The following is a 15877-nucleotide window of genomic DNA, read 5'->3' on the forward strand; positions in this document are numbered from 1 at the left end:
TGATTCTTAACTGATTGATCTTAATGTTACATCACACTAGAAAAGAAACTAACTAAACTGAGACTTTTACCAGTCAACCAAACCTTAGGATTTAAAGTAGTGATTCCTAACTGGTTGATCTTAAAGTTGTATCACACTAGTAAAGAAACCAACCAAGCTGAGACTTTTACCAGTTAACCAAACCTTAGTATTTAAAGTAGTGATTCCTAACTGGTTGATCTTAAAGTTACATCACACTAGTAAAGAAACCAACCAAGCTGAGACTTTTACCAGTTAACCAAACCTTAGTATTTAAAGAAGTGATTCCTAACTGGTTGATCTTAAAGTTGTATCACACTAGTAAAGAAACCAACCAAGCTGAGACTTTTACCAGTTAACCAAACCTTAGTATTTAAAGTAGTGATTCCTAACTGGTTGATCTTAAAGTTACATCACACTAGTAAAGAAACCAACCAAGCTGAGACTTTTAACAGTTAACCAAACCTTAGTATTTAAAGTAGTGATTCCTAACTGGTTGATCTTAAAGTTGTATCACACTAGTAAAGAAACCAACCAAGCTGAGACTTTTACCAGTTAACCAAACCTTAGTATTTAAAGTAGTGATTCCTAACTGGTTGATCTTAAAGTTGTATCACACTAGTAAAGAAACCAACCAAGCTGAGACTTTTACCAGTTAACCAAACCTTAGTATTTAAAGTAGTGATTCCTAACTGGTTGATCTTAAAGTTGCATCACACTAGTAAAGAAACCAACCAAGCTGAGACTTTTACCAGTCAACCAAACCTTAGTATTTAAAGTAGTGATTCCTAACTGGTTGATCTTAAAGTTGTATCACACTAGTAAAGAAACCAACCAAGCTGAGACTTTTACCAGTCAACCAAACCTTAGTATTTAAAGTAGTGATTCCTAACTGGTTGATCTTAAAGTTGTATCACACTAGTAAAGAAACCAACCAAGCTGAGACTTTTACCAGTTAACCAAACCTTAGTATTTAAAGTAGTGATTCCTAACTGGTTGATCTTAAAGTTACATCACACTAGTAAAGAAACCAACCAAGCTGAGACTTTTACCAGTTAACCAAACCTTAGTATTTAAAGAAGTGATTCCTAACTGGTTGATCTTAAAGTTGTATCACACTAGTAAAGAAACCAACCAAGCTGAGACTTTTACCAGTTAACCAAACCTTAGTATTTAAAGTAGTGATTCCTAACTGGTTGATCTTAAAGTTGTATCACACTAGTAAAGAAACCAACCAAGCTGAGACTTTTACCAGTTAACCAAACCTTAGTATTTAAAGTAGTGATTCCTAACTGGTTGATCTTAAAGTTGTATCACACTAGTAAAGAAACCAACCAAGCTGAGACTTTTACCAGTCAACCAAACCTTAGTATTTAAAGTAGTGATTCCTAACTGGTTGATCTTAAAGTTGTATCACACTAGTAAAGAAACCAACCAAGCTGAGACTTTTACCAGTTAACCAAACCTTAGTATTTAAAGTAGTGATTCCTAACTGGTTGATCTTAAAGTTGTATCACACTAGTAAAGAAACCAACCAAGCTGAGACTTTTACCAGTTAACCAAACCTTAGTATTTAAAGTAGTGATTCCTAACTGGTTGATCTTAAAGTTCATCACACTAGTAAAGAAACCAACCAAGCTGAGACTTTTACCAGTTAACCAAACCTTAGTATTTAAAGTAGTGATTCCTAACTGGTTGATCTTAAAGTTGTATCACACTAGTAAAGAAACCAACCAAGCTGAGACTTTTACCAGTCAACCAAACCTTAGTATTTAAAATAGTGATTCCTAACTGGTTGATCTTAAAGTTGTATCACACTAGTAAAGAAACCAACCAAGCTGAGACTTTTACCAGTTAACCAAACCTTAGTATTTAAAGTAGTGATTCCTAACTGGTTGATCTTAAAGTTGTATCACACTAGTAAAGAAACCAACCAAGCTGAGACTTTTACCAGTTAACCAAACCTTAGTATTTAAAGTAGTGATTCCTAACTGGTTGATCTTAAAGTTGCATCACACTAGTAAAGAAACCAACCAAGCTGAGACTTTTACCAGTCAACCAAACCTTAGTATTTAAAGTAGTGATTCCTAACTGGTTGATCTTAAAGTTGTATCACACTAGTAAAGAAACCAACCAAGCTGAGACTTTTACCAGTTAACCAAACCTTAGTATTTAAAGAAGTGATTCCTAACTGGTTGATCTTAAAGTTGCATCACACTAGTAAAGAAACCAACCAAGCTGAGACTTTTACCAGTTAACCAAACCTTAGTATTTAAAGTAGTGATTCCTAACTGGTTGATCTTAAAGTTGTATCACACTAGTAAAGAAACCAACCAAGCTGAGACTTTTACCAGTTAACCAAACCTTAGTATTTAAAGTAGTGATTCCTAACTGGTTGATCTTAAAGTTACATCACACTAGTAAAGAAACCAACCAAGCTGAGACTTTTACCAGTCAACCAAACCTTAGTATTTAAAATAGTGATTCCTAACTGGTTGATCTTAAAGTTGTATCACACTAGTAAAGAAACCAACCAAGCTGAGACTTTTACCAGTTAACCAAACCTTAGTATTTAAAGAAGTGATTCCTAACTGGTTGAGCTTATAGTTGTATCACACTAGTAAAGAAACCAACCAAGCTGAGACTTTTAACAGTTAACCAAACCTTAGTATTTAAAGTAGTGATTCCTAACTGGTTGATCTTAAAGTTACATCACACTAGTAAAGAAACCAACCAAGCTGAGACTTTTACCAGTTAACCAAACCTTAGTATTTAAAGTAGTGATTCCTAACTGGTTGATCTTAAAGTTGCATCACACTAGTAAAGAAACCAACCAAGCTGAGACTTTTACCAGTCAACCAAACCTTAGTATTTAAAGTAGTGATTCCTAACTGGTTGATCTTAAAGTTGTATCACACTAGTAAAGAAACCAACCAAGCTGAGACTTTTACCAGTCAACCAAACCTTAGTATTTAAAGTAGTGATTCCTAACTGGTTGATCTTAAAGTTGTATCACACTAGTAAAGAAACCAACCAAGCTGAGACTTTTACCAGTTAACCAAACCTTAGTATTTAAAGTAGTGATTCCTAACTGGTTGATCTTAAAGTTGTATCACACTAGTAAAGAAACCAACCAAGCTGAGACTCTTACCAGTCAACCAAACCTTAGTATTTAAAGTAGCGATTCCTAACTGGTTGATCTTAAAGTTACATCACACTAGAAAAGAAACCAACCAAACTGAGACTTTTACCAGTTAACCAAACCTTAGTATTTAAATTAGTGATTCCTAACTGGTTGATCTTAAAGTTGCATCACACTAGTAAAGAAACCAACCAAGCTGAGACTTTTACCAGTTAACCAAACCTTAGTATTTAAAGAAGTGATTCCTAACTGGTTGATCTTAAAGTTGTATCACACTAGTAAAGAAACCAACCAAGCTGAGACTTTTACCAGTTAACCAAACCTTAGTATTTAAAGTAGTGATTCCTAACTGGTTGATCTTAATGTTACATCACACTAGAAAAGAAACCAACCAAGCTGAGACTTTTAACAGTTAACCAAACCTTAGTATTTAAAGAAGTGATTCCTAACTGGTTGATCTTAAAGTTGTATCACACTAGTAGAGAATCCAACCAAGCTGAGTCTTTTAACAGTTAACCAAACCTTAGTATTTAAAGTAGTGATTCCTAACTGGTTGATCTCAAAGTTGTATCACACTAGAAAAGAAACTAACCAAGCTGAGACTTTTAACAGTTAACCAAACCTTAATATTTAAAGAAGTGATTCCTAACTGGTTGATCTTAAAGTTGCATCACACTAGTACAGAAACCAACCAAGCTGAGACTTTTACCAGTTAACCAAACCTTAGTATTTAAAGTAGAGATCCCTAACTGGTTGATCTTAAATTTGTATCACACAAGTAAAGAAACCAACCAAGCTGAGACTTTTACCAGTTAACCAAACCTTAGTATTTAAAGTAGTGATTCTTAACTGGTTGATCTTAAAGTTTTATCACTCTTGTAGAGAAACCAACCAATGTAAGACTCTTACCAGTTAACCAAACTTTAGTATTTAAAGTAGTGATTCCTAACTGGTTGATCTTAAAGTTGTATCACACTAGTAGAGAAACCAACCAAGCTGAGACTTTTAACAGTTAACCAAACCTTAGTATTTAAAGAAGTGATTTCTAACTGGTTTATCTTAAAGTTGTATCACACTCGTAAAGAAACCAACCAAGCTGAGACTCTTACCAGTCAACCAAACCTTAGTATTTAAAGTAGTGATTCCTAACTGGTTGATCTTAAAGTTGTTTCTTCTAAAAACACTTACTACTGAGTCCTATCTTATTTGATTTAAAGATATTAAGTACAGTATTCTAAAGATATTCTAAAAATATTAAGTACAGTATTCTAAAGATATTCTAAAAATATTAAGTACAGTATTCTGAACCGAATTATGTGTCGTTTGATTTAAAGAGTGTTAATAGCTAATTCTTCAACTATTGATCCTAACTCATTTAATATTATATCAGATATTATTTAGTCTGAAATCACATAATGTCAAATACTATATTGTTTGATACCAATACAGCTAGTATCATATCCAACATTGTACCTTTCTCAATGTGCTCGGAATGATACACACAAGTTCGTTCACACATATGCATACGTTAAATATTTGTACTATAACTTTTGATACAGCATGTGTATCTTCACAAAATTTGGTAAACGTTTAGTAAAGTTTGGAAGTATTTTCTACACAAAAATCTTACTTTTTACTTAAATTAAAAAAGATTTGCTTGTCAAAATATCGAGTGAGTTTCATTATTGTTCTGGGTGCGAAGTCATTTTATTTTACCATTCAAAATTATTCTTCGTTCCAAAAATGTGAAATATTATTTGTGTAGCCTCTAGATCCTCCTTACCACATCTCATATGTTTGTTTTTTTTAAGAGTTATATTTTATGTTATTTTTTATACCCTAACTATGCAGTTTGTGTCATTTGACCAGCCTCGTAACCATCATAAAAACTTTTGAAATAAATACAAATTATGCTCTCTTTGTACTGGAATGACTACATATTATAACAAGGAAATACAAATGTTTTGTCGAAGTAGCTAAAGTCTCAAACCACTATAAACTTACTTATATATATTTATTACTTATATTGATCTTCCAGTCATGCCTAGCTAGTCACGCACTAGATCATGAGTCCGGGACAAGTTAATTTGAAAATAGGAAAATAACAGACAGAACACCTAACTTAATGATACTAATGTTAAGTATCTTTGTTTATGTAGCCTTCATGACAGAAGGAAGACTGTTACTGATCTCAAGCATGAGATAAACAACCATGTACCCAATGAGAGAAGAGTGTCCAGATGTAAAGTATCAAGACGACTCAACAAGAACAGAATACTTAGTTGTGTAGCAGTTAGAAATATATTTTGGTTCAAAACGTAGAGTGCACGTTACGCGGAAAAAGGTAAAATATATCTAAATGCATAGTTTATACCATAAAGCATGGATAGAGGCACTGTGATGGTTTGAGGGTGTTTTTCTGCTGAGGTGACAGGAAGTATTTGCTAGATAAATGGAAACAATGGACCAGCACAACAACCATCTAATACTGATCCATCATGGTGTACACAGTGGTTTGCGTATTATTGGTAAATGCTTCTATTACCAAGAAGATAATGACCACAAACATCATCCAGACTGTACAGAAAGTACTTAGCTAAGAAAGAAATTGCTAGAGTCATTTAAATGATGCAATGACTCCTATAAAGCTTAGATCTCAATCCAATTTAGCAGATCATAAATTTGATAGATCAGAAACTTGACAAATCAAAGTTTACTCCCAAACAAACTTCATGGAAGTGTATTAAAGACATTTGGAGACAAATGAAAAATGACACTTTGAATGAATATGTCGGAAACAATGGCTAACAGACTGTTTACAGTTATTAAAACAAAAAAAACACAAAATATTAATAAGTTATTGAACTTAACCACTTCCATCTGTTGTACTAAATATGAAAATTAGAAAATTGATGTTTTACATGTGATTTATCTTCTATTGTTCTTTGGATGTATCTTTAATGCTGTTCTTTCACTTGTCCTAACACTTTTGACTGTACTGTGTGTATCCAACAGCCGAAGTGGATATGTAAACCGGGCATGATATATTCTTGTTATCTTTGTATGGATTGAAAAACCCGACATGATATATTCTAGCTATGTTGGTATAAGACGTGATATATCACAGCTATATTTATATGGATTAGTAAACCAGACGTGATATATCACAGCTATATTTATATGGATTAGAAAACTTGACGTGATATATCACAGCTATATTTATATGGATTAGTAAACCAGACGTGATATATCACAGCTATATTTATATGGATTAGAAAACTTGACGTGATATATCACAGTTATATTTATATGGATTTATAAACCAGACGTGATATATCACAGTTATATTTCAGTGGATTAGAAAACCAGACGTGATATATCAGTTATATTTATGTGGATTAGTAAACCAGACGTGATATATCACAGCTATATTTATATGGATTAGTAAACAACACGTGATATATCACAGCTATATTTATATGGATTAGTAAACCAGACGTCATATATCACTGCTATATTTATATAGATTAGAAAACTTGACGTGATATATCACAGTTATATTTATGTGGATTAGTAAACCAGACGTGATACATCACAGCTATATTTCTATGGATTAGAAAACTTGACGTGATATATCACAGTTATATTTATGTGGATTAGTAAACCAGACGTGATATATCACAGTTATATTTAAGTGGATTAGAAAACCAGACGTGATATATCACAGCTATATTCATGTGGATTAGTAAACTAGACGTGATATATCACAGATATATTTAAGTGGATAAGTAAACCAGACGTGATATATCACAGCTATATTTATATGGATTAGTAAACCAGACGTGATATATCACAGCTATATTTATATGGATAAGAAAACTTGACGTGATATATCACAGCTATATTTATATGGACTAGTAAACCAGACGTAATGCATCACAGCTATATTTATATGGATTAGAAAACTTGACGTGATATATCACAGTTATATTTATGTGGATTAGTAAACCAGACGTGATACATCACAGCTATATTTCTATGGATTAAAAAACTTGACGTGATATATCACAGTTATATTTATGTGGATTAGTAAACCAGACGTGATATATCACAGTTATATTTAAGTGGATTAGAAAACCAGACGTGATATATCACAGTTATATTTATGTGGATTAGTAAACCAGACGTGATATATCACAGCTATATGTATGTCGATTAGTAAATTAGACGTGATATATCACAGTTATATTTAAGTGGATTAGAAAACCAGACGTAATATATCACAACTATATTTATATGGATTAGAAAACTTGACGTGATATATCACAGCTATATTTATATGTATTAGTAAACAAGACGTGATATATCACAGCTATATTTCTATGTATTAGTAAACAAGACGTGATATATCACAGCTATGTTTATGTGTATTAGTAAACCAGACGACTTATATCTCAGCTATATTTATATGGATTAGTAAACCAGACGTGATATATCACAGCTATATTTATATGGATTAGTAAACCAGACGTGAAATATCACAGTTATATTTATATGGATTAGTAAACCAGACGTGAAATATCACAGTTATATTTATATGGATTAGTAAACCAGACGTGATATATCACAGCTATATTTATATGGATTAGAAAACTTGACGTGATATATCACAGCTATATTTATATGTATTAGTAAACAAGACGTGTTATATCACAGCTATATTTATGTGTATTAGTAATCCAGACGTGATATATCACAGCTATATTTATATGGAATAGAAAACTTAACGTGATATATCACAGCTATATTTATATGGATTAGTAAACCAGACGTGATATATCACAGCTATATTTATATGGATTAGAAAACTTGACGTGATATATCACACCTATATTTATATGGACTAGTAAACCAGACGTAATGCATCACAGCTATATTTATATGGATTAGAAAACTTGACGTGATATATCACAGTTATATTTATGTGGATTAGTAAACCAGACGTGATACATCACAGCTATATTTCTATGGATTAGAAAACTTGACGTGATATATCACAGTTATATTTATGTGGATTAGTAAACCAGACGTGATATATCACAGTTATATTTAAGTGGATTAGAAAACCAGACGTGATATATCACAGTTATATTTATGTGGATTAGTAAACCAGACGTGATATATCACAGCTATATGTATGTCGATTAGTAAATTAGACGTCATATATCACAGTTATATTTAAGTGGATTAGAAAACCAGACGTTATATATCACAGTTATATTTAAGTGGATTAGAAAACCAGACGTAATATATCACAACTATATTTATATGGATTAGAAAACTTGACGTGATATATCACAGCTATATTTATATGTATTAGTAAACAAGACGTGATATATCACAGCTATATTTCTATGTATTAGTAAACAAGACGTGATATATCACAGCTATGTTTATGTGTATTAGTAAACCAGACGAGTTATATCTCAGCTATATTTATATGGATTAGTAAACCAGACGTGATATATCACAGCTATATTTATATGGATTAGTAAACCAGACGTGATATATCACAGCTATATTTATATGGATTAGTAAACCAGACGTGATAAATCACAGCTATATTTATATGGATTATTAAACCAGACGTGATATATCACAGCTATATTTATATGGATTAGAAAACTTGACGTGATATATCACAGCTATATTTATATGTATTAGTAAACAAGACGTGATATATCACAGCTATATTTATGTGTATTAGTAAACCAGACGTGATATATCACAGCTATATTTATATGGATTAGTAAACCAGACGTGATATATCACAGCTATATTTATATGGATTAGTAAACCAGACGTAATATATCACAGTTATATTTATATGGATTAGAAAACTTGACGTGATATATCACAGCTATATTTATATGGACTAGTAAACCAGACGTAATGCATCACACCTATATTTATATGGATTAGAAAACTTGACGCGATATATCACAGTTATATTTATGTGGATTAGTAAACCAGACGTGATATATCACAGTTATATTTAAGTGGATTAGAAAACCAGACGTGATATATCACAGTTATATTTATGTGGATTAGTAAACCAGACGTGATATATCACAGCTATATGTATGTCGATTAGTAAATTAGACGTGATATATCACAGTTATATTTATATGGATTACTAAACCAGACGTGATATATCACAGTTATATTTAAGTGGATTAGAAAACCAGACGTAATATATCACAACTATATTTATATGGATTAGAAAACTTGACGTGATATATCACAGCTATATTTCTATGTATTAGTAAACAAGACGTGATATATCACAGCTATGTTTATGTGTATTAGTAAACCAGACGAGTTATATCTCAGCTATATTTAAGTGGATTAGAAAACCAGACGTGATATATCAGTTATATTTATGTGGATTAGTAAACCAGACGTGATATATCACAGCTATATTTATATGGATTAGTAAACCAGACGTGATAAATCACAGCTATATTTATATGGATTATTAAACCAGACGTGATATATCACAGCTATATTTATATGGATTAGAAAACTTGACGTGATATATCACAGCTATATTTATATGTATTAGTAAACAAGACGTGATATATCACAGCTATATTTATGTGTATTAGTAATCCAGACGTGATATATCACAGCTATATTTATATGGAATAGAAAACTTAACGTGATATATCACAGCTATATTTATATGGATTAGTAAACCAGACGTGATATATCACAGCTATATTTATATGGATTAGAAAACTTGACGTGATATATCACAGCTATATTTATATGGACTAGTAAACCAGACGTAATGCATCACAGCTATATTTATATGGATTAGAAAACTTGACGTGATATATCACAGTTATATTTATGTGGATTAGTAAACCAGACGTGATACATCACAGCTATATTTCTATGGATTAGAAAACTTGACGTGATATATCACAGTTATATTTATGTGGATTAGTAAACCAGACGTGATATATCACAGTTATATTTAAGTGGATTAGAAAACCAGACGTGATATATCACAGTTATATTTATGTGGATTAGTAAACCAGACGTGATATATCACAGCTATATGTATGTCGATTAGTAAATTAGACGTGATATATCACAGTTATATTTAAGTGGATTAGAAAACCAGACGTTATATATTACAGTTATATTTAAGTGGATTAGAAAACCAGACGTAATATATCACAACTATATTTATATGGATTAGAAAACTTGACGTGATATATCACAGCTATATTTATATGTATTAGTAAACAAGACGTGATATATCACAGCTATATTTCTATGTATTAGTAAACAAGACGTGATATATCACAGCTATGTTTATATGTATTAGTAAACCAGACGAGTTATATCTCAGCTATATTTAAGTGGATTAGAAAACCAGACGTGATATATCAGTTATATTTATGTGGATTAGTAAACCAGACGTGATATATCACAGCCATATTTATATGGATTAGTAAACAACACGTGATATATCACAGCTATATTTATTTGTATTAGTAAACCAGACGTGATATATCACAGTTATATTTATATGGATTAGAAAATTTAACGTGATATATCACAACTATATTTATATAGATTAGTAAACCAGACGTGATATAACACAGCTATATTTATATGGATTAGTAAACCAGACGTGATATATCACAGCTATATTTATATGGATTAGAAAATTTAACGTGATATATCACAACTATATTTATATGGATTAGTAAACCAGACGTGATATATCACAGCTATATTTATATGGATTAGTAAACCAGACGTGATATATCACAGCTATATTTATATGGATTAGTAAACCAGACGTGATATATCACAGCTAGATTTATATGGATTAGAAAACTCGACGTGATATATCACAGCTATATTTATATGGATTAGTAAACCAGACGTGATACATCACAGCTATATTTATATGGATTAGAAAACTTGACGTGATATATCACAGTTATATTTCTATGTATTAGAAAACTTGACGTGATATATCACAGTTATATTTATGTGGATTAGTAACCCAGATGTGATATATCACAGTTATATATAAGTGGATTAGAAAACCAGACGTGATATATCACAGTTATATTTATGTGGATTAGTAAATTAGACGTGATATATCACAGTTATATTTAAGTGGATTAGAAAACCAGACGTTATATATCACAGTTATATTTATATGGATTACTAAACAGGACGTGATATATCACAGTTATATTTAAGTGGATTAGAAAACCAGACGTAATATATCTCAGCTATATTTATATGGATTAGTAAACTTGATGTGATATATCACAGCTATATTTATATGGATTAGTAAACCAGACGTAATATATCACAGCTATATTTATATGTATTAGTAAACAAGACGTGATATATCACAGCTATGTTTATGTGTATTAGTAAACCAGACGTGATATATCACAGCTATATTTATATGGATTAGTAAACCAGACGTGATATATCACAGCTATATTTATATGGATTAGTAAACCAGACGTGATATATCACAGCTATATTTATATGGATTAGTAAACCAGACGTGATAAATCACAGCTATATTTATATGGATTAGTAAACCAGACGTGATATATCACAGCTATATTTATATGGATTATTAAACCAGACGTGATATATCACAGCTATATTTATATGGATTAGTAAACCAGACGTGATATATCACAGCTATATTTATATGGATTAGTAAACCAGACGTGATATATCACAGTTATATTTAAGTGGATTAGTAAACCAGACGTGATATATCACAGTTATATTTAAGTGGATTAGAAAACCAGACGTGATATATCACAGCTATATTTATATGGATTAGTAAACCAGACGTGATATATCACAGCTATATTTATATGGATTAGAAAACTTGACGTGATATATCACAGCTATATTTATATGTATTAGTAAACAAGACGTGATATATCACAGCTATATTCATGTCGATTAGTAAACTAGACGTGATATATCACAGATATATTTAAGTGGATTAGTAAACCAGACGTGATATATCACAGCTATATTTATATGGATTATTAAACCAGACGTGATATATCACAGCTATATTTATATGGATTAGTAAACCAGACGTGATATATCACAGCTATATTTATATGGATTAGAAAACTTAACGTGATATATCACAGCTATATTTATATGGATTAGTAAACCAGACGTGATATATCACATCTATATTTATATGGATTTGAAAACTTGACGTGATATATCACAGCTATATTTATATGTATTAGTAAACAAGACGTGATATATCACAGCTATATTTATGTGTATTAGTAAACCAGACGTGATATATCACAGCTATTTTTACATGGATTAGAAAATTTATTGTGATATATCACAACTATATTTATATAGATTAGTAAACCAGACGTGATATAACACAGCTATATTTATATGGATTAGTAAACCAGACGTGATATATCACAGCTATATTTATATAGATTAGTAAACCAGACGTGATATATCACAGTTATATTTATATGGATTAGTAAACCAGACGTGATATATCACAGTTATATTTAAGTGGATTAGAAAACCAGACGTGATATATCAGTTATATTTATGTGGATTAGTAAACCACACGTGATATATCACAGCTATATTTATATGCATTAGTAAACAACACGTGATATATCACAGCTATATTTATATGGATTAGTAAACCAGACGTGATATATCACAGCTATATTTATATGGGTTAGAAAACTTGACGTGATATATCACAGCTATATTTATATGGATTAGTAAACCAGACGTGATATATCACAGCTATATTCATGTGGATTACTAAACTAGACGTGATATATCACAGATATATTTAAGTGGATTAGTAAACCAGACGTGATATATCACAGCTATATTTATATGGATTAGTAAACTAGACGTGATATATCACAGCTATATTTATATGGATTAGAAAACTTGACGTGATATATCACAGCTATTTTTATATGTATTAGTAAACAACACGTGATATATCACAGCTATATTTATATGGATTAGTAAACCAGACGTGATATATCACAGCTATATTTATATGGATTAGTAAACAACACGTGATATATCACAGCTATATTTATATGGATTAGTAAACCAGACGTGATATATCACAGCTATATTTATATGGGTTAGAAAATTTAACGTGATATATCACAACTATATTTATATGGATTAGTAAACCAGACGTGATATATCACAACTATATTTATATGGATTAGTAAACCAGACGTGATATATCACAGTTATATTTATATGGATTAGTAAACCAGACGTGATATATCACAGCTATATTTATATGGATTAGCAAACCAGACGTGATATATCACAGCTATATTTATATGGATTAGTAAACCAGACGTGATATATCACAGCTATATTTATATTTGATGCTCACAGTAAATACAAGAAGATTGTAAGTTATTCATCTTCAGTTTTAGTGTTAGTTCTTTACGTGGTAATCACTTCATACCAGTGGTGAGTAAATTTTCTAACACGTGTTTTACACACACATTACAAGAGTCTAGATAAAACAATTCAAAGGTTCTTAAAAATACATTGAAACAGAGTGCCGAAAAACAAGTAATAAATAAAAAAGATATTCTAGAGATAAGTCACTTATCTACCTTTATCATCTGCTAAATCATATACCCAAAACGTCTTACAAACTACTATACGTCAACTAGATGCCTTACAAACTGCCTACTTGAACCAGATACCTTACAAACTGCCTATTTGAACCAGATACCTTAAAAATTGTACTACTTCAACTGGATACCTTCCAATCTGTCCTACTTGAACTAGATGCCTTACTAACTGTCCTAGTTAAACTATGGATCTTACAGATAATCCAAGTTGAACTAAAGACTTTACTAACTGTCCTAGCTAAACTATAGATCTTACAGATAGTCCAAGTTGGACTAAGACCTTACTGACTAGTTTTTAAACCTTCGATCGATTATTTAAAACAAATTACATTTTTATAGTTTATTTTGTGTTCTTGGATATTAGATATGAGATATTAGATATTCTTCTCTCATATCCTTATAATATTTATTAAATTAATAAACTCTATGGTAACAGAGTCCATATTTTAAAAGACTGTCAGGAAATTAAGAAAACTTTTAGCGTGTTACTCAAATTTAAGAACATTTTTCATGGACTTTAATTTCAGTTGTGTTGTAACAGCTTACCTTTCATGGCTTGCACTATTCGACCCAGTCGTGTGAAAACCAAACAATAATAAGAGAAACCGCACCAAGAAATGTCGCCAGGTTCTTCGTGGAGCCTCAGGGTAAGACATCACATGTTACAGAACATTCACTGTTTTATTTCTTTTTTAACTTGTTCCACACCCTTGAGGGTTCAGGTAAATGTTTGAGTAGGACTGTCCTTCTTTCACTTCCTCTTACTGTCACTAGCAGTACAGAAATAAGATTACTTCTAACGTCACAAGTAGACGTTCAGTGCAAGGAACGTAAACACAGGTGCCAAAGTACGGGTACATATTGTTCTACACGAGATTCGAGCAGATGGTATTTCTGTGGCTATGTAATTCAGTCCAAGTCTACACAGGTGACAAGCCAGGTTCAGTTATTAACGGTTAACCTTTGGTTCAAAGATCCAATATATACCCAAAATATATAAATATATTAATTAATTATTTTAGTGACAAACACTGCTTTGTTCAAGCTGTACCATAAAAATATTAACATTCAAACATCCTAATATATCAGCTGAAAAGAAAGGAAACTGACCAGTTTTCTGTCTGTTATAAGGAGCACTTATCTTCAGTAAGTTAAACAATGGACTCTATCTGTTCGTCTTTCAGCTGTATAATACATACTTATTAAATTCAGTGGTAAGTCTTGTAACTATAGAAGTAGGTTTTTGTCTTGGTTGTCATGAAGAGAAACATATTTTACAGGAAATCAACCGAAGCTCAACAGTAAATAATTCTGTGTCTATTATTTTGAAATCAACATAGAAGCCAAGCAACAAGTAGTTTTGTGTCCAACACTTTAAAATCAACACAATTGTTAAAATCAATTAGTCCTGGGTCATTCGCTTTAAAATCAACACAGTGATCGAACACCATTTAGTCTCAGGTTTATCACTTTAAAATCAACACAGTGGTCGAACATCATTTAGTCTCAGGTTTATCACTTTAAAATCAACACAGTGATCGAACATCATTTAGTCTAAGGATTATCACTTTAAAATCAACACATTGATCGAACATCATTTAGTCTCAAGTTTATCACTTTAAAATCAACACAGTGATCGAGCATCAATTAGTCTCAGGATTATCACTTTGAAATCAACACAGTGATCGAACATCATTTAGACACAGGTTTATCACTTTAAAATCAACACAGTGATCGAACATCATTTAGTCTCAGGATTATCACTTTAAAATCAACACAGTGATTGAACATCATTTAGTCTCAGGATTATCACTTTAAAATCAACACAGTGATCGAACATCATTTAGACTCAGGTTTATCACTTTAAAATCAACACAGTAATCGAACATCATTTAGTCTCAGATTTATCACTTTAAAATCAACACAGTGGTCGAACATCATTTAGTCTCAAGTTTATCACTTTAAAATCAAC

The 15877-nt window shown here is 31.2% G+C and overlaps 1 protein-coding gene across 2 annotated transcripts in view; it reads right to left on the bottom strand.

Moving 5' to 3' along the window:
- The window catches only part of LOC143237613 (glycine receptor subunit alpha-2-like), a 60996-nt gene extending 46270 nt beyond the window's left edge, over positions 1-14726 (bottom strand). The window contains exon 1 of one of the 2 annotated variants that reach the window (XM_076477063.1): positions 14452-14726. In XM_076477063.1, coding sequence (XP_076333178.1) covers positions 14452-14458 — 7 coding nt within the window. In that variant the 5' untranslated portion in view covers positions 14459-14726. The remainder of the gene's footprint in view (positions 1-14451) is intronic. The other variant, XM_076477061.1, reaches the window with a different exon arrangement.
- Positions 14727-15877: the final 1151 nt, after the last annotated feature.

This window comes from Tachypleus tridentatus, chromosome 13, assembly GCF_004210375.1.
Source record: "Tachypleus tridentatus isolate NWPU-2018 chromosome 13, ASM421037v1, whole genome shotgun sequence".
In the NCBI taxonomy this organism is placed as follows: Eukaryota; Metazoa; Arthropoda; class Merostomata; order Xiphosura; family Limulidae; genus Tachypleus; species Tachypleus tridentatus.